We start from the raw sequence: 21,047 nt of genomic DNA, 5'->3' as shown, positions 1-21,047 counted from the left end.
ATCTATCTACCTACCTACCTATCTATCTATCTATCTATCTACTGCTCTACAGCCCTCGTGGACCTTGGCTGCCTTTTCAGTTTCTTAATCTATCCACAGTTGGTAGGACCTCTCGGATGGGGGATCAGCGCGTCGCAAGGCCGCTACCTACATATAGAACAACACAAACACAGAATAAACGCACACAGACATCCATGCCTCAAGTGGGATCCGAACCCACGATCCCAGTATTCGAGCGGGCGAAGACGGTTCATGCTTAGACGGAACGGCCACTGTGATCGGCTCTCCACCCGACTACACGGCCTTATACACCATAAAACATAACTCCTCTTAGTCCGCGCTGTTAGAATCTCAAATGCAACGTCAGTAGAGCGGTTTTGCTGTAAGATTTACTCGTAATACATTAAAGCGATCTTCCTTACGCTAACTTCCGTAAGGTGGATGACAACAAAGAACCTTACATGGAGTTTAGTAAGCAGTAAGTAATATCACACGATGCTCATGCTAACTACGATATGAGCTTATCCTTTATGAAGCCCCAGGTGACCGAATTATATCGCCTCTGAATGCAGAACGAAGGACACAAAGCTTCGACAAAGCAGCCATGTTCACATTGTGATTATGCCCCGCTCCTGAGTCGGATAACTCTGTGACTTCCTTCCCATCAGGAAAATTTTGGAGACTTTTGAAAATATACACTCCCACTTCAATCGAACTCCTCTTTGCTAAACCCTCGTGCCAGGGACAGCAGGGAGCCTCAGTTGGACGTAAGCCCAAAACAGTGAAATTCTACAGGGCTAATCGATTTTGTCTAAGAAAAAGACTGAGAAATGTTCGTAAACTGACAAACACACTGCATGTAAATGTTATTCAAGGAAACTTTCTTCTTCAGCTTATGCATCAACTTTGTGTTTCCTTGCAAGGTATTTATCCTTTGCACGCTCTTCGAGTTCTTTCTGTACCTGTTTCTGCGCATCTATCGTGTCACCAGACGCGCAACGTGAATCTTACATACTGTCGCGTGCAGGGAGTGACTATAGACGGGGTTTGGTTTCGTAATCGGATTTCAGGTTCCTTTCTTTCTCCTTAATTTCTCCGTAAAAAAAACCCCCACTGCGACCGTAGCGAAAATGACAATTCAATGTTCAAATATAATATCCGTTGCAACGAAAAATGTTTGCATGGCGTGCTGTATTTTCAATTTTATTTGATTCAATACAACTTAGTTTTATACTCTGTTAGTTTTAAATGAGTCACTATGCTACAAACCGAAAGGTCGCGGTTTCGAGTCCCAATGAGGTGGGGTTTTTTTTTTTTTCAATTGACCTAATCCTTCCAGCCGTACTATGGCCCTGGGGTGACTCAGCCTCTAGTAAAAATGAGTACCAGGAATTTTCCTGGAGGAAACGGCGGCCGGCGCGTAAGGCTGACAAATTTATCGCCGTCTGTGAGCCGATTGTCTGGAGAAAATGTGAGAACCTCGACGTCTCATACCCCTATGGGACTTCACGGCCTGCTACAGGGATAGCTTTACCTTTTATTAGTCTTAAATAGTAAACTTTAATTTTACGTTGTGAATTTTCAAAAACAGGTCTACCATTTCTGTTCGGAAACGCAATTCATACGGACTGTTAATTTCAATATGTGTCTCGAAGGTCACAAACACGACGCGTGTCAATCCATGAACCGAGAGCCATGATGAAAAACAAAATTAGTTTGTGAATTTTTTAGGATTGCATCCTGTTGCTTATGTACAGTGAATGTATATCATGTTCATTAGTTTGTGAAATTGTTATGCTGAATTCACTGCATGGACAGCCAGTCACAGTACACTTTTTGCTGCCTTTGCAAAACTTCTTCTACTTATTCAGGTTAGGTACTGTCGATAAATTTTGTTTCTAATGATCCCCCCCCCCTCGAAATTTCAACGAGACGTTGCCTAGTAAAGAAACAAAGAGAAAAGGAGAAAGGCAGGAGGAAGAAAAAAAAAGAGAAGAAAATGGATGGACGGAAGGAAGGAAGGAAATAAAACAAGAAAGACACTTGCGAATAGTAAGCCTCTCGCAATGCATTCTTTGAACGACGGCATTTTCGTTGCGAGGCGCTTATGGCTCTAAAATGACAAGAGAACGATGACAAATAAGTTTCATGACACCGCCACAAATCACCACACAACTTACTTTTTACTCCGAGAAGAAGTTTCACAAACAAGGGGGTGGGGTGGGGGGTGAGAAGTTTGAGGTCGGGGGAAACAAAAAGGAACGAAGCAAACACGTCTAAAGTCAGACATAGAGAAATGTCTGTATCCTTCAGCTCCGTCGAACCCGCCAAGCAAATCGTAATTCACTCCGCAGCAGTCCTTTGTCGTAATCCGATTTCATAAACTGGCCTCTTTTCTTAAGGTCGTCTCTCTACTGCAACACAGACGAAAACAACATGGCTGCTTTCTCCGCCGCAGTTTTGAACTACGTACTTAATTGGTTCCCTCTAACTAGCCACTGTAAATACAATTTCTGCTTAAGGAATGAATACAAGAGTAGAAACTGGAAAAAGGATGCAGTTAGCATAAGAGCCCGGGCCAATGGCCAATACATACTGTGGACTGCAGACCCGTTGCTAGGCAGTACCTTTGCAACTAACTAGTTGACCCAAACCATCCTGGTTATAACATCTCCGCACGGATCACCTAGAAAACACAGCTCTTCTACTGTTGTAGATGTTGATGCCAAATCATTTAACCTAAGAAGTTACAGTTCATGTTAAAACATTACTTCTTAACACTATGGAAGAGAGTTAAAATTCACAGCAAATACAACGTATTTCTGTTTCCTGAAACTTGTTCTCCTGTCAGGACAATAAAATCGTAGGTGGTTTCTGGAAACATAATTATAAGATTTTAATTAATAAACTAATCTTTTTTTCATGAAGTTTGGCAACAACTGACCGACTATTTTTCTTTGACATGAGACGGACTGCATAGAAAACGAAATAATTAAATGCGACACACAGATTCACAGGCGGTTGATTGCCTTGCAAGATTATGGGGGTGGGGACATAGGAAAGTCATCTCATAACCCTCAGAAACGATGGGTGGGAGATGCAAACACGCAGACAGATCGGTCTGTCTGTCGGGTAAATTGATGCTGCTGTCTCCAGCACAATAATTCTTGGTTCCAAGTCCCGCGGGACTCATGATCATAATTTTCTCTCTGAAGACTCCAGGAGTCGTGCAACTATGTCCCAACAGAGAGACATCAACGTGAACTCATAATACACACAAGATGTTCTGAGAATAATTAATCGAATACCTTTGAAACAACACGGACCGCATAAATGACAAAAACTAGAGGGGACTCACAGACAAACAAAAAGGTAATATCGTAAGCCTTCTAAGAAAAATTAGGGGATATACATAGACAGGCAGACAGACAAACAAAAAAGTTATCTCATAAGCCTAAAACGCCTCAAGAATTAGGGGGAGTACAGACGGCTAGACAGACACAGACGGATATACAGCCAGACAGCAAGGTGATCTCATAAAATTTTTATTTTTTTAAACCAGGAAAGCGGGCGGAAAACAGACACAAAGGCCTAACCTTATAGGCTTATTGTTGGAGCCACGTACTAATATCTGCCAGACATCATTACAAAGGCTGAAACCCCTTCTCCAGGAACAAATCTACGAGGTTAGGCTTTCTATTTTATTTTTAAAAGGTTACAAGCCGGAAGGTCGCGGGTTCAAATCCCGATGAGGTCATTGGATTTTTTTTCAGTTGACCTAATCCTTCCAGCCGCACTAGGCCCTGGTGTTTACTCAGCCTCTAACATAAATGAGTACCAGGAATTAATTAAATAATTTTCCTGGGGAGCAAAGCGCGGCCGGTGCGTAAGGCTAACAACCCTACCGCCATCTTTGAGCCGATTGTCTAGATAATGTGGGACCCTCAACGTCTCACAGCCCTATAGGCCTTCACGGCCTGTTACAGGAATAGCTTTACTTTTTTTACTTTTTTTTTTTAGATTTCTGATCTCTTCCTAAATGTTAACTAGGTCAGTAAAATTCTTCGCTTCAATGTTATCAACATGTATTTCTTAGGCATTTCTCATCGCCGCAAGTTTCTTCTGCCCATCTCGCTCTCCTTGATAATGCTCGCAACCACGCAGCATTCTCCAGTTCCTCCAGTTCTCTCTTTCAGACGCAACGGGGAAAAATACAGGCGTATGCACTGAATGGTAGCAACCCTTTCCAGCATTTAATCATCTCTGAAATTAATCACGAATATAATTGGTTCGTTACCGCTGTTTCTCAAGCAGTTGAACTCTGTCTCCTTTCCGAGGATTGTTTGTGAACAGTAGCGTTCGTTTTGAACGCTGCGGTTAGCAGGCCTTGGGGGCCATGTGTACTGTGTAACCGCATAGTACAGAGAAGTGAAGGGCAGCGCAAGGGAGTGACAATGTGCAGGCAACTGTCTCTTTAGGCACACACATCCATTCGTGCTCACACACTGCTTTTGTCCGTTGCTAGGGAAACATGTGTGTTTAGTTACAATACGCAGCCTCGTTATTTATCCACGAGCGGTCTGTGCATTTCTCTCGCTGTCAAATTAGCTACAAACGCATTTCACCGTGTTCTACAGATAACTGTGAATTCCAGCATACAGGACGAAGAAACACTGCTCATAACTAAAGCAAATAAAGTAAAAAAGTAAAACTGTCCCTGTAACAGGCCGTGAAGGCCCATAGAGTTGTGAGACGTTGAGGGTCCCACATTGTCTAGACAATCGGCTCAAAGATGGCGGTAAGGTTGTCAGCGCTTTACTCCCCAGGATAATTATTTAATTAATTCCTGGTACTCATTTCTGTTAGAGGCTGAGTAAACCCCAGGGCCAATGCGGCTAGAAGGATTAGGTCAATTGAAAAAATCCACCTCATCGGGACTAGAACACGCGACCTTCCAGCTTGTAGCATAGTGTCTCAACTAACTAAGCTCCCGTGTGCCCCCTGCGGCCTCGTTGTTCATTTTGGATTTATGGTGAATAATGAGGCAATGGGGCTCGTTTCCTCAGAGAATTTTGGATTTGTGTACCGATTCTGATTCCACGAAACACTCCACTGCTCCATCTGTCTAACAAGGCTGATACAATAGGCCATTTACGGCATTCGTACCAAGGGAACTAGTCTCATCCCGCCCTAAGAATTATAAAACACAATAATGTTTAGTAAAGGGTACTAATTACGAGGCTTCCTATTATGCAGTTTTCTAGAACTTCCTCCTACTTCCGCCTTCCGCCATTTTAGGTCAATATATTTTCCTCAACACCATGTTCTCAGAAATTCTCAATCTACGCTTTCCCCTAATATGAGAAACTAAACATCACACAGCGATTATGGCATAACGGGTAAAATTACCATCTTCTATGTTTTAATTTCTACGTTCTTAGATGGCCTTCGGGAAGACAAACTTTTTGAGCAGAATAATAGAAACTATTCTTTCAGTCTAATCTGCTTCTGATTTCGTCATGAGGCAATCTTGACCTGTTACTAGCGTTTCCAAATATTTTAACTTGGCCAAATTTTCAGAGGCTCTTTTGGCTTTATTTAAGTTTGCCCTGCATTCTCGTGATGCAACATCAACACACACACTTCGTTGTTTATGCATGTATCTCCTTACTACTTACTTACTCATGGAGCTGAGCCCTTCTGGAGGAGCCGCTAATTCTGCAGCTACTCAAGAATTTCCCAGCATTTTATGGAACCCGAAGGTTCATTACCGTGTTCACAAGAGCCCTCCACTGGACCCTATCCTGAGCCAGACCAATCCAATCCATATCATTCCATTCTATCTCTCTAAGATCCATTTTAATATTGTCCACCCACATACGCCTTGGTCTTCCCAGTGGTCTCTTTCCTTCTGGCTTCCCCACCAATATCCTATACACATTCCTCGTCTCCCCCATTCGTGCTACATGCCCTGTCCACCTCATCCTCCTTAACTTGATCTCCTTACTACTGTTCAATAAAATAGTACTATATGGATACAGTCCTTTTTGAGAATCGAGCAGTCGGCCAGAAATTCCGTTTTATGGAATCCTTCGCCGACCATCGGCGATCGCTCGATCGGTATAGTTCACTTGCAGACTAGAGGCGACGGAGTTTGTTGTTTGTTTGTTGGAATCCCGACGGTTATTTCTGTGTTCACAAGAACCTGCTTTAAAACTGACTTTTTCATAACGCAACGACGCTCTTTCAACTGCGAATGTCATTAGCTAGGAGCGGGGATAGCGCAGTCGGTATAGCGACTGGCTACGGGCTGGAAGACTGAGGGGTCGAAAATCAAGTTCCAGTGGGGGTAAGAATTTTCACTCTCCATCTCATCCAGATCGGCTCTGGGACCCGCCCAGCCTCCTATCCAATGGGTATTGAATTCGTACTTATCTGCGATACCTGTTTACAGCGATAAAAGCAATGGTGAAATACGAAAATCTCTGGAGCTGTCAGCAGCGATCCACAACGCAATGTTCTGTGGCGTGCATGGGACCGGACGAGAATTACAAAGGATAGAAATAATGCAGGGAACATGGCGAAGGCTGGTAGAACAACCAGAAAGCCTGTCCCAGCTTGGCTCTTCATCATTGGTATAATTACCCTCTAGAAAGACATCATTTTCAGTATGTTATAACATATATTGTCCTATGAGGCAGCTTTAACGAGCCTGCTTATGGGAGTTAACTGGCCTCATAGCGTCAGCACAAAAAATTTTGCCTTTATAACAGAAGTTTATTCCGTCATAACATGTTGTAGTTTCAGGATCTTCAGCCTTAATTTAATTTTTCTCGCTCTTCAGTATATTCTCCCGTGTAAATAATAATATGAAGATGTCACAGACGTAAATGAACTCTTTCCATGTTATGCACCAAACAACACCTACTCTGGTCTGCATTTATAAGGTGTGTGGGATCAGTGAAACTTGTCTGCCATTTCATAGCAGCTACAGCTGATGAATTATTCCTGGCATTTCAGTAACAGAAATTACACGTCAGAACATTGCAGTAAAGGAGGATACTATTTTCAGTGGGAATAAGCTGGCATCTGTCAAGCAGAAGGTTCGCAAATCCATGTCATGCTGACCCCTCAGATGTCCAACTATGTCTGTTTACACTGATTTGCAAGCGGAACACAATTTTTAACAAATCTGCGGAGATTAAAGTTATTTCCATAATTTTCAGGCACATAATTCCAGTGTGAAAAAATGAAAATATTATTAATGGCATTAAAATCACTCTCCTACCTTTGTTATTGCTAGGGTTATATAAATCGAAATAAACTCTAAACGCTGTACCTACTTCTCATTTGTAATCATTTATGTAATTCTGGACAAACTGGATGTTAATTCGCAGAAGAACTGAAACCTGCTCCCTCATACACACACACGTGCCCACGCACGCACGTGCTAGATCAATACCAGGCCTCACCACTCACATTCTGCGCCCTCAATGTTACACAAAGAGAGGAAATATAAGGGAAGATGGGGCAACTTCGTCAGGGAGATTGTATATTGTATTTAACATAGCACTACAAGATATTCCCAGAGGTTTGGGCACAGAAACTAAAGGAAATGACACAACAACCCTGATACTTGCAAATGCAGACGATATTGTTTTCATGAGGAGAACCACAGGTGTACGGAGAGAAGCACTTGTAAACCTCAGCGTAGCAGCGAAGGAAATGGGACTTACAATCTGCAAAAAACTACAGCAACAGTCATTTGATGTTTCTTGCATTCAGAAGTAATTCTTCTTTATTAGTGTATCTGATCTGACTTTCTGCTAATGTTATACTTAGTGACTTACAATATAATATAGATAGACTTGAAAGGATTTGACGATGGTGTATACTGTATTTCTTTTGGTTTGTTTTGGACTTCATCCATCGTCTGGCATGTAAAAGACAAAAGACCACTACGTTTCGGAGACTGGATCTATCTCCGTCTTCAGCTTGGTAGGGAAGGATAAACCTACTCAGTTGGGCCCGTTAGAAAGAGCTAGTCTCAATCACTGGACAAACCCCGGTCTGTAGAAAACAACCTATGAACACCCGACAACCGGTTCCATCCCCATCCGGAGATTAGTCTGAGTCCCGGAAGTCGCCCTGGTGGCACGATTCTTTATTCACACAGATTAGGCATGCATTATCCAAGTTTTTACTTTCATTTTTAACTGAATTCCTGGAATTTAATCTATACTTCTGTTGTTTACATTGTTGACATATGCATACATGCCACAAATTTTCTATCACGTCTTTACTGTGATTTTATTGTTATCTCCTACTGATGGAACCGGTTGTCGGATGTTCATAGGTTGTTTTCAAATACACGCAGTTTGGTTAGTTGAGGTGGTTTATTCTTCCTCGCCCACACGAAGATTGAGATTTATCCAGTCTCCGAAACGTTGTGGTCTTTTGTCTTTTACATACCAGACGATAGAAGGAAAGGCCTTCTTTTCTTTGTTTTTTTGTTTACTCTACAGCCCCAGTGGGCGTAGGCCTATTTCCATGAACTTCTCCGTTCACTTCGGTTTTTTTAGATCTTACACATTCGGTAGGACTCCTTGGGCGGGTGATCAGCTCGTCTCAAGGCCTCTACCTGTACACAAACAGAAAAACACACACAAAGTAAATATCTAAGCCCTGAGTGGGATTCGAACCCACGATCCCGGTTTTCATGCGAGCGAAGACAGTACATGCCTTAGACCGCTCAGCTACCGTGACGAACGCCGTTCTAGGTGCATTAATTTACCTCTAATAAATATCATAAAAGCAGCCATAACTAAAACAAATGAATAATTATTATGGGTTATATTCTTCCTGTACAGGAGCACTGTGGAAATAGCAGAATGAGACAAATAAATGATAGTTAAAGGGGAAGAAATTGGCCCAGAAGAAAAATAAGTAGAAAGAGGGCAAATATGTGAATTACAAAATGTAATACGGAAGGAGTACATGAAGCACAAGTAGAAGAAGCGGCAGAAAAGGAGTAGAAGAATATGAGAAGAGAGAAAGAGGAAAGGAAGGCAACGGAAAAAGAAGTAAAAGACTAAAACTAGTACGAATAGACGTGAATCCGAATGCCCGTGGTTGGCGACTGGAAGAAATTGTTACTTGCAGCTCGAATAATGGGGTTCAGAGGAGCACCTCAACCTCGCCTGAGGCGGTCAGGCATTGGATAATTTCGGCTTCAGTAAACTATGAGGTCAAAGGAGACTGACCGGTCGCATCAATTCCCAACCTATATCGACCACTGGAAGTACGCGTGCATGCCTGATTCGTAAAGTAAAGTAAAGCTATCCTTGTAACAGGCCGTGAAGGCCCATACGAAGTTTATCTTTCCTTTCTGCAGACAGATGTAGTTACGTAACACAGAAGTCAGATGATATTGTTATTTGTTGAAACCACATTGTTGTGTGTTGCCATGCTTTTCAAGTAAGACCNTTCTTCTACCCTGAAGATGGAGGCGATACGTTCCTCCGAAACGTCGGTTAACACCACATATACACGGTGCCAAATCCCAGAAGACTGCTTTCTTCAATACCGTTGTTGTGTGAGGCTACGATTTTCAACTGAGTTCATATTTGATTTGATTTGGTCCATCCTGCCCCCTCACACTAGCAGTATTACAACATAGCGCGGCCCGAACAACAGGACGACACTAAAGAGTCCTGTTCATCCTATGCAAACTACCACGAGGTGGTAGACACCCAACCTCCTTCTCTCTGAAGATGGAGACGGTATTTTGCTCCTAAATGCTGGTGCCAACCTATCGAACTACATACTGTAGTAACTCAGAATGCCACAATATAGATCTTCACCTCATTGGAAACCTCAATTCTTATGCCTGATGCATTTACGCATGGCGTTGAAGTAGTAACTTCATGTTTAACATTGTGAACAGAACATAACGCCAAACGGCCCTACTGCATTTTCTGTAGATACATTCTAGTTTATTATTATAATTCCTGACGAACACTGGGCGGGTGCTCTGACCCACATGAAGCCGTGTTACAATGGCTGAGGAGTAAAGCAGCTTGTGGCTGAATCTCAGTATTTAGTGAACTGAAGGCTTTATGGGTCCCAGAGCCTCTCTGGAGGTGATAGCTAATTAACTAATATTCTTGTTACAGAACCCGAAGGTTCAGCATAACCAATAGCAGCCACACCATCTGGCATACTCATAAGCCAGTTTCGTCCATTCCCCATCTTCTAAGATCCCACGTGTGTGAGGGTACCTAAAGTATAACTTTTTTCGAGAAATTTCCTCACTACACTTCTACATGCATTCCTTTGTTCCCTTCGTCTGGCCATATGCTGAGACCAATATAACCTCGTATATTTGTAGTATCCTAAGAGTATTACATGAATTGCATAAATTAGGGCATTTCTTGTTATGTAAATTTCTAAACTGCTCACTTCCTCCCCCTTTCGGAGAAATATTTTTCCGAGAGTTCTTTTCCCAAAAGTAATAATTTATAATCTTCTTTCATATTAACAGACCAGGTTTCACACCCATAGCAAAGCACAGGAGAAAATACGCGTTCTCTCTCTTGACCTTCAGTTTCTGGAAACAGGGGGAGGACCACAACCGTATATATCCCAAATGAATTGCACCTAGCATCTTCAGAGCATGTTCCTTTCCTAAACTGACTATAAAACAGATCTGTGCCATTGTCTCTGCTCAGCAAGACAGCCGTCCATCCTGTAGCAGCTCACTTTACTGATTGGCAGCTCTCCAGTTCATTAGAATGAAATCTGTTTGCCAGAAGCATTCCCATTTTGCTTCTTCCCCTCTCTTTCTATGGCTCTACATCCCTCTGGGCCTTGGCCGATTTTTCAGTTCTTAATTCTACACACAGTTGGTAGAGCTCAGGGTGGATCAGCCCGTCTCAAGGCCGCTACCTGCACGTAGGACATCACAAACACAGAACAAACCTACAGAGACATCCATGCCTAGACCGGGATTCGAACCCACATTCCCAGTGTTCGAGCGGGCGAAGTCGGTTCATACCTTAGACCTCGCGGCAACTGTGATCGGGGTTTTTTTTTCCAAGTTAACTCAATGAAATATATTGCATATGCACAGGTGATGTAACATTCAATGTTTGAAAACCACTGCTTAACCACCAATGCGTATTCGGTAGCGTATTAAATCATTAACGCAGGGCTTTATTGTTATCCTGAAATATCATAACCCAAATTAAGCTTTTGATACTAAATATTTCAGAAACACAGTTTTGACACAACCTGTGTTCACAAATTAGGGAACTGTGAATGACGGCTTCTGAATTATGCAGTACCATAAGTTGGTACACGACATCAAATATTCATCCGATCTTCTGATAAATTCACATCCAGAGAGCTCAAGTTCCGTTCCTTGCGTTCTGAAACGTAGAATGGCAAAGGATGTCAATCCCAAGAGCCTCAGATGCGGGCCAGTTTCTTCTTCTGATGGCACTTCATGCAGCATTTCAGAATCATGAATGAGCTTTATTGCTTTAAGTAAGCTCGCTCTGAATAATAATAATAAATGGAACAATCGTGTTCCTATGAAGGTAAGAGAGAAAATAAACCAGCTGTCAGAAGCAAGAAGCAATAAAATATTAGTTCCAAGTAGATCTGAACCTCCGGATAACTGACTCCACGCCACGGGGCATTTTCTGAAAAGTGTACAGTCGCGCTAGTCAAGTTACTCGGGTTGCCTACATATAGGGAATCAAAACTTCATTCACATCTTCTTAAACTGGTCCAAGCCAGTTGAATACAGTCTATGCTCTTATGCTCTGTTCCTTGCAATGTATTGTAATACCGTATTATCAGCCATCGACGTGGACCTCTCGTCCAAAATTTGTCCGCACTTTTCAGTGCTTCAGCTTAGTGTAAGTTCCACTACTCTGCAACTATTATTAATGTGTTCAAACAAAAAACAAAAAAAAGAGATGAGCGAGACATGTGTCATGCATAGTGAAACGGAAGTCGTTTGCGAACTTTTAGCCATAAAATCTAAATTGGGGAAATCAACTGGAAGACGAAGACACGAAAGGAAAGCTAATATTAAAATCAATTTAAATGAACACGTTGTATGTGGACCGGATTCAACTGGCTCTGATTAGGTACCATTGGTGAAATGTTCTGAGCACGGAAGTGAAAATTCGCGAAATTAATTGACCAATTACTCGTTGAAGAAGTATTAACAACTAAAAATTGTTAAAACGAAATATAAATTAAGTAAATGTAGTTCACGCATGCGTATGTGATGTCGTGTGCTGTGAATTGTTGAACTGTACTTTGGTACTACTCCAAGTTGGTAATGTTCAGAAACACAACATGCAATTGACTGGAGCTTCTCAGGACAGCTGTAGCATCTAGCACTGCTATCTTCCTTGCAGGTCAACATCTCCAACACGTGGTTTCTGCCACAGGAGGGATTCCCAGTCTTCTATCGCTACTTCCGTGACCGCATCACGTGGTTTGAGGCCGACGCTGTTTGTCAGTTCCACCATGGGAACCTCGTCACGGGTAAGTACTTTCGTGTAAGTAACTACTCTTCTTCACTGCATGGCTATGAGCAGAGCGTCTATTTAGTAAGGTTGTGGGGGAAGCGACGCGGTTTAAGGTTATATCTTTGCCATTTATGTGATGGCCCGGAACATACAAATACGTCTCAGTTCCACGACGAACTGAAGAGCAATAAAATCTTTACCTCCTCATCCCTGCACTTGGTCACGACTTGGTACTAAGCAGAAATACGTATGTCATTTCATATACTTTCTTCACTGTTTTGCAAACCGAATTGGTGTTCATGTCTTTTGACTTTATCCGTTAGATATGATTCTGATATTCTGTAAAATGCATGGGGAAGGATTTTTCTGATTTTGAATAAGAGGCCTGGGTGCCAGACGAAATCACAGCCTTAAGGAACACTGAAGCAGTCGTACAACAACGAACTGTCTTAGGACCCGCCTTATATCTTATCTACAGAAGCAACCTCCCGACGTCAGACAAGACAACTGCTACCTTCGCCGATGTTACAGCTATCTTAGCCATACATGAAGATCCAGTCAATCGAACTCCAAGCCACTATCAATAAGATCGACAATTTGGCGAAGAAATGGAGAATTAAAATAAATCAAAGCAAACCCACGCTTATAACATTCACCCTACTCAACCAAACCTGTCCGACAGTGCAAATGCGAAATGTTGCTCTTCCCCAGAGAACTGGAGTGAAATACCCAGGTATGCATCTCGACAGAAGACTGACGTGACCAAAGTACATCAAAACCAAAAGAAAACAGCTCAAACTGAAAGTAGATATAACGCATCGCTCCACAGCTAATCGTATTACAGATATCTCACTGAATATAGTAATATATTTCCATAAATATAGGCCTGCACCTTGCATCAAAAGAGTTTCAAATGAAAGCCCTTTGCCCCCCAGGAAGATTCTTGGTACTAATTTCTGTAAGAGGTTAAGTCGACACCAGGACCATAGTGCGGCGGAAGTATAATATTAACTGAAAGAATCCACCTCACCGGGACTCGTAATTTTGACCTCCGGCTTGTAGCATAGTGCCTCAACCAAATACGCTACCGCATGCGTCCTCTGAAATCAGAGCTTCCCATTATTTATTTGCCGGAAAAAAAAATGCCAAACAGTACAGACTTTCAGACTTTCGCAAATATTTTATGTATTCAAGCGTGAAAACGGCATTAGCAGAAGCCACAGAATTATCTGCATTATAATTACACGTTCAAATACCACGAAATCTGTCTAGGGGTCATTCTTCTATATGATGGTGACCCATACTTACACACATACCGCGCATACTCAGGAGGAACGCGCAAAGTTATAAATAACAACAATCGAAAAGAAAGTTTCTCAAACTTAGAAGACAGTCCGAACATCAGTGATTCTGTGACAGTGTTCACCATCCCGTGGAACTAAAGTGCAAGCTGAGCAGTCGCCAAACATTTCTTCTTTGTTTACATTTCTTGCATCTGTTATTTTGTAACTTATTTCTACTTTTTATCTCAGATTTACAGTTGTCTTGTATGACATATGCTCTGAGTTACCAAATTTTACGGGATCCTTCTGCCTCCGGATATGGCTAAAGCTTTAAAAATATCACGGTCCACAATAGCCGGTGGGTAATTCAGACACACAAAATATGTTTCCTCCACAAAGTTGCATAGTAGAGGTATGACGCACTTTGGTTCATAGGTAGGTGCCTAGTGTTGGGGTAAGATATGACTGCGAAGCAAATGAATGAAGGAGCAGAAGCCGAGGGTTTTATTGTCCTGGAATCTTGCCTTCTTCACTACACCAATTACTCGGTATACAAACAACCCCGTAATGACGTCACCTCTTATCTGAGACCGTACAGTCGACCTGCATTTTGTGGTGTTGCTAGGGAGACGCTGGGACACGAACCGACTACAAAATTATATATCTGCAGGCCTTCAGCGCTTGGTGTGCCATCAAGTGTGGAACATGGCTACTAAAACTCAAAACCTATAAACATATTATTATTATTATTATTATTATTATTATTATTATTATTACGGATCTTTGTTTGTGTATTCAGTAATTTATTACTCATTCTTTTCTTTTTATCTTCGCTTTTCACTTCTGTATTTTTATTTAATTCTATTCAATTTTCTTTCTTTTTACTTTCCTCCTTCTATCCTCCAATTTTACATTCATTTATATTGTTACGTGTAGGGTGGTACGCGTGACGAAAAGAAGGGGTTCTAGACCGGGTGCTTGGATATTAGCACCTTGGTTACAAGTTCTCTTAATCACACTTAAATACAGCGCTTTCGCTGATTTACACACTTTCCAGTTCACCGTTGCACACGCACTAGGGTTCTCAGGTTTCAGTAGTCATCTCCTAGCAAAGGATCTCAAGACAGAAACTATCACTTCAAATCACTATGAAGTTTTCTTGTATTCAATCACTTTGTCTTTAATCACTCTGGAACATTCATGCACGCAACAATAGAAGAACAGCCGTTTCTGTGCAACAGCGCGGTAAACACACCTCCACAACAATCAAATTACCGTTGGAAACGGTGTTTTCTACTCAGTCCGTGCAAATGAGATAAAAAAGATAACTGGGACAACCAGTCAGTTGAGCTCTGCAACGGAGGCTGAGAAGAGATGGCGCTATAGTTGAGTTGACAGTCGACAAGAGTTTTGCACGGGCTGCTGTAACAAGAAGACCTGAACGCGGGAAGCTGAAGCATCTCCACTGTTAGGAGCCGTTGCTAGGGAGCGACTGGTGGAGACAGAGCAAGCAGGAAAATGCTTATCAGGTGCTGTGGTGATTTGTAAAGCGTGGAGAGCAGCGATAGCAGCGTAATTACTTGTAGTTCCGAGTGATGTGTACAAGAGGTCACTAAATCCATTCATCAATCCATACCCCATCTATAGTCACCCCTAAATCGTGACATTATTTTAAATGATTTTAACCCTCCACTCTTATTATACACAACTTATGAACAAAGTAGTCCTGATTTCTGGAGCTACTATAAGTCCCACTATTATATTTTAGTGAAAATGTGTTCAACAAACGTACACAAATCTGGTTCTAAAAAGTGTGCGCCATACCTTCTGCTGATGGCCAGTGATTGCCGAAACATATAAAGGTAAAATTTTCAATTTCTCCTGTACTAATCACAACAAAGTATATGCCCGTGCTTAAAACTTTCATGTTCCCTGTCGGGCAGTGTTCATAGTTTCGGCTATGTAAAAAAGACACCAACATATTGTATTGATTTATAGGCTTCGAAATAAATTGAAATCTGGAAAGCTCAGTCGATAATTCGCAGGCCAGGGGCTCGACAATCGAATTTCATTCCCAGTAGACTTCTAGAGGGTCTGTCCTTCCTACCTTCCGAAATTCATTTTCCAGGCCAATGTCGGACTGAGTTTGACAGTTTAATATTCAAATTAGACTTTGTGGGGTGTTTTGTGCCGAAATATACGGATCTCAAAGGCTGAGGAAAGGTTGGGCATTACTTTCGTCTCTCGGGAGGGTTGAAATTATTTGAACAGACAGCATGTCGCCTACACTTCTATTTTCATCATCCAGCAGTACTATACTCTCCCCGTGCAGAACTCTTTCACTTTGAATATTGTTTCCTTTGTATCTCTCTTCCCCCCCCCCTTGTGTCTCTCCGTTTTAATCTTTCTATAGACCCAATTCGTACTTAGTTTTCATATGCATTCATTTGTCATATCGAACCCAAAATATTGTCTGCAATACAAAACATGTCTCGTTAGACCTACCTTTTGAAACAGAGAACAAATGGAAATCGAAACTCTTTACCAGTTTCTTTGTGAAGTATCCTGAACCAAATATTATTTGTGTAAAGCATCCTTGATGTTACGTCATACCGTCAGTAAGCAAGGTTACGAAAAAAAGAGCTCTTTGTTTCCAAAGAGGTCTCCGGTCTGGTGATTTTGACTCATAACGTACGTTTTTTTATTGCTAGTGGGGTGGGACTAAGTCCATTGAACTGCGACCACTTCTGGCTTATTGTACCAGCCCCAAATGATAGGTGAGGGTGATTGTGGAGCAATTGGTGAAATGAAGATTGGCAGGGGAAACCGAAGTACTCGGAGAAAACCTGCCCCAGCGCCAATTTGTCCACCACAAATCCCACTTGACCAGAGGCCGGGATCGAATCCAGGCCGCCGCAGTGGGAAGCCAGCGACTAACAGCTTGAGCTATGGCGCGGCCTTTACGTATGTTGAAATTACTAGTCTGAAGAAGATACCAAGGAAGAAACCAGCATGAAGCAAGTACCAAACATTCTTCGACGCTGAAGATGGAGGCGACATGTCTCTCCGAAGCGTCTTCTGGCCATCAGTGTCATACGCATCGCTCTATCCCAGAAGAAAGAACCCTTGAATTGTAAGTAGTAAGATAAAATTGTCCCTGTGCTTAACTAATTAAGCACTACGCCATGAAGGCGTATGGAAATAAGGCAGAGTGGATGTACAGATCTATATTTCCTTGACCTTTGCACTAGCTGGAGGTGAGTGGTCAGCTTCACGCCCCGGCCACTGTATCCGCAGAACCAATTGGATATGAGGCTTGATGGGCCCCAGAGCCGGTCTGGACGCTGCGGAGAAGAGAAAATTCTTGACCCTACCGCGACTCGAACTCCGACCTCTCGGTCGTCCAGCCGTAACCAGTCGCTGTACCGACTACGCGACCCCGGCTCCTATGAACTGGAAAATATCAAACTGCGTAGAATATGAAGGTTGAGAAGCCTGGTCATTTTGTGTTCTGAACAGACAGATGTGGGGGGAGTGTATGGGAAAGACAGCACGAAGGAAAGATTGGTAAACAATTTTGACAGAGAATGTGGGTGAGAGGAAACGGGGGCAACAGAATGGGAGCCGGGGCCGATCAATACAGCGCTCACCTGCCACAGCCGCTCTGGTCACTGGCCGAACTCCGTCCCATAGTTCCGGGCAGCTCGGACCGCTGCGATGTATTTTCCATAGCAAACCTCGTAACACAACGGACTGTGTCAAGATATAAAGGAATGTACCCGTCAGGAGAATGGAGAAAATCACGTAAAGAAAGAAGTGAGAGGTGGAAGGCATGTAATTCATTGAGAGATCTGAAAAATGCATAAGCCCAAGCAATGTTAGTCTGAAATCCAAAAGAAAGAAACAATTTGGGAAACCAAGACGTAGATGCAAGTAAACATTAAAATAGTTGTTAAATAAGTGAACTGGATTAATCGGAAGAATGTTATTTTGTGGGCTATAATGCCATGCAATCCATTGGAAAACAACCAATGCTTCGGAGGGACATCGATGAGCTATGTTTCTCCGAAACTTGGGTCGACTTTCAGCGGACTACAAGGCGTTATACCGCAGAAGATAGGACTGTTCGTAACCACGGCTGTGAGAACCTCAAATTATACATGGATTAATCGGGGTTAGGTCAGGGGCCAGTAACGAGCTCTTCTGAACCTGGTGATAAACATCGGATTCCATATAAGACAAAGACTTTCTTCACCAGCTGAGCGACTCTTTAAATTCTCACATAGGCCTGCGTTTCATGGGCTTAGTCGTCAGTATTATGTTTAACTTATTACTCAGCCTCTAACAGAAATGAGTACCAGGAATTAATTAAATAATTTTCCTGGGGAGTGAAGCGCGGACGGCGCGTTAGGCTGACAACCTTACCGCCATCTCTGAGCCGATTGTCTAGATAATGTGGGACCCTCAACGTCTCACAACCCTATGGGCCTTCACGGCCTGGTACAGGGATAGCTTTACTTTTTTACTTTTGACTTTACAGCTTACTGAGTAGCACTGTATCTTTCACTGCTGGTGTGGCACATGTATGAGTTGAACTTGTAGCGCGTCGTTTGAAGGAACTGCTCGAAGTGAAGGGATGTCGTTCGTATCCGTCTGAATGTCCTAACTTCATTTCCGAAACTCTTGAAACACCTTGGTCTTGCCAGTAGTCTCTTTCCTTCTGCTTTCCCACCAATATCCTATACGCATACATCGTCTCCCCTATTCGTGCTACATGCCCTGCCCACCTCATCCTCCTTGACTTTATCATTCTAATTACCATACTTGGAGAATAGTACAAGTGATGAAGCCCCTCATTATGCAGTTTTTTCCAACCTCCTGTCACTTCATCTCTCTTCAGTCCAAATATTCTCCTCAACACCCTCTTCTCAAACACCCTCAGTCTATGTTCCTCCCTTAATGTCAGAGATCAAGTGTCACACCCATACAGAACCACAGGCAAAATTATAGTTTTGTATATTCTGATTTTTTTTTTTTGGAAAGCAGACGAGAAGACAAAAGGTTCCGGACTGAATGGTAGCAAGCATTACCCGAGTTCAATCTGATCTTAATTTCGTCCTGAATCAGGTGTCGATCTGTTATCGTTGTTCCCAAACATCTGAATTGTGTCACATTTTCAAAACATCTGTTTTCTATTTTATTGAATGATTTTGCCCTGCATTTTGGTGACGAGACATTAACATATACTTAGTTTTCTCAGTGTTTACTTCTAGACCAACCTCTTTACTTGCGTCAATTAAAGTTTGTATGTTTTTCTTTATGGTATCCACATTATCACCCAGTATATTCATATCATCGGCGTAGAACAACAGCTGATGTGTCCCGTTTAATTTCAGTCCCACTTGGTTTCCCTGGACTTTCCTAATGGCATATTATAAAGCCAACCTAACAAGTTTCGTGGGTATCCCAAACTCTATCAGAATATTGTACAATACTTCCCTCCTAACTGAATCGTAGGCTTTTTTGAAGTCTATGAATAGCTGATGTACTGTCTCATCGTACTCCCATTATTTCTCCAATATCTGACGAATGCAAAAGATCTGATCTGTAGTTGATCTGTTACGTCGAAACCCACACTGATGATCCCCAGTAATTTCATTTATGTATGGAGATAACCTTGAGAGAAGAATACTGCATAAAATTTTGTATGAAGTTGATAGCAATGATAGCCCTCTATAATTACTACAGTCATTTTCATCACCCTCCTTGTGAACTGGTACAACAATAGACTCCTTCCACTGATCAGGCAATTTTTCCTTATGCCAAATAGAAGTAATCAGATTGTGGATCTTAGAACGTAATATTTCACCTCCTGCTTGAATAAGTTCTGCCGGAATTTGACCACTACCAGGCGATTTATAACTTTTCAATTTTGCAATAGCACTTTCAACCTCAAAAGGGATAGGATCAGGTACTAACGGCTCAACTATAGGCATTTCTATCTGCCTAACAGCACTGACCCTATGTACATTCAATAACAGAGAAAGAGTTCCTCCACCTATTCAAAATGTTGTGGGAATCTGTAAGCAGATCACCATTCTCATCTTTCACTAAGTTACTACTAGGCTGGTAACCCCTCTTAAAGTCATTTATTCCTCTATACAGGCCTCTAATGTTCTTGTTCTTACTGTTCATTGCAAGCTCATCAATTTTGTCTTTCAGATATTCCCTCTTTTTGTTCTTGAAATGTCTGCTGGTTTCACGTCTTATATTGTTCAGATTGTCCCCATTTAACTTGCTTGGATTCTCTACGCATCCTACATTAACTACATTTAAAATGGCCCACAGGGCCGAGAGCACAATCGGTAAGAATGTATGCTAACATAGAAACTATTTTGAGTGCTCCCCCCCCAATGCTTTGTTAGCTAGAATAGCAATAAATACTTTTACAATCAGATCTCTTGAAGTACAGAGGATCCCCCCCAACCTATTTCTATTTTTTAACTCTGTTCAGTATCACTAGTCAAGGAGGATGAGGTTGGCAGGGCATGTAGCACGAATGGGGGAGGCGAGAAATGAAATGTTATATCAAGATAGTTACATCGGATGGGTGTCATCTCATATTGAACGGACGAAGAACTCCCTTCGTGAGTCATATACAACATCTGTATATTTTTCGGTAAGAGGATTAGATACAGAAATCATCGAGTCCAATGCCTTCAAAACATTTCTTGTTAGAGCATGTCCTTCATAGAAAAGTGAGCGACTAACTCTAAGTTGAAATGTACCGCCCACAGAGCATTGTTTATGTTTGCAATGCCGTATGCTTGCCTTGGGATTTGCGGCAAATACCCACGTTTCGAAAGTGCAGCGCTTAGAAATCAGGGTTCTCCGCAACAACCGACTAGAACGGTCAGCAACCAGAAGCCACAGAAGATCGTGAAAATGCAAATGTTCGGAATACAGGATAAGTTGCAGCCCGACAGAACACGAGGATGAAATTTTGCGGCGACGAAGCTTATGATCGTTGGGGTGACTAAATTGCCGGTCTAGTGTGAGCTAATGAAAATAATGCAGAATCTGTTGTGGACTGATAGGGGGCTTATACGTAGTGCCAAAAAGGACGTGTGCAGTATGTAGTATGTATAGTTGTAAAGGTCGTGACATGCAGTTTAAAGGAGGAAGGACGAAATATAGAAACTAATTGATTGTGAGA

General features: G+C 42.1%; 2 protein-coding genes across 2 annotated transcripts in view; one reads left to right on the top strand and one right to left on the bottom strand.

Moving 5' to 3' along the window:
- LOC111864903 overlaps positions 1–21,047 on the top strand; it is a 50,834-nt gene that overhangs the window by 13,828 nt on the left and 15,959 nt on the right. The window contains exon 2 of the mRNA XM_023852503.2: positions 12,435–12,564. Coding sequence (XP_023708271.1) covers positions 12,435–12,564 — 130 coding nt within the window. The remainder of the gene's footprint in view (positions 1–12,434; positions 12,565–21,047) is intronic.
- The window catches only part of LOC117282344, a 35,610-nt gene that overhangs the window by 5,868 nt on the left and 8,695 nt on the right, over positions 1–21,047 (bottom strand). The gene's annotated exons all lie outside the window — the stretch shown is intronic.

Source organism: Cryptotermes secundus, unplaced genomic scaffold (assembly GCF_002891405.2).
Source record: "Cryptotermes secundus unplaced genomic scaffold, Csec_1.0 scaffold62, whole genome shotgun sequence".
NCBI lineage: Eukaryota > Metazoa > Arthropoda > Insecta > Blattodea > Kalotermitidae > Cryptotermes > Cryptotermes secundus.
The sequence above is the reverse complement of the archived record's forward strand: the minus strand, read 5'-3'. Positions and strand labels throughout refer to the sequence as shown.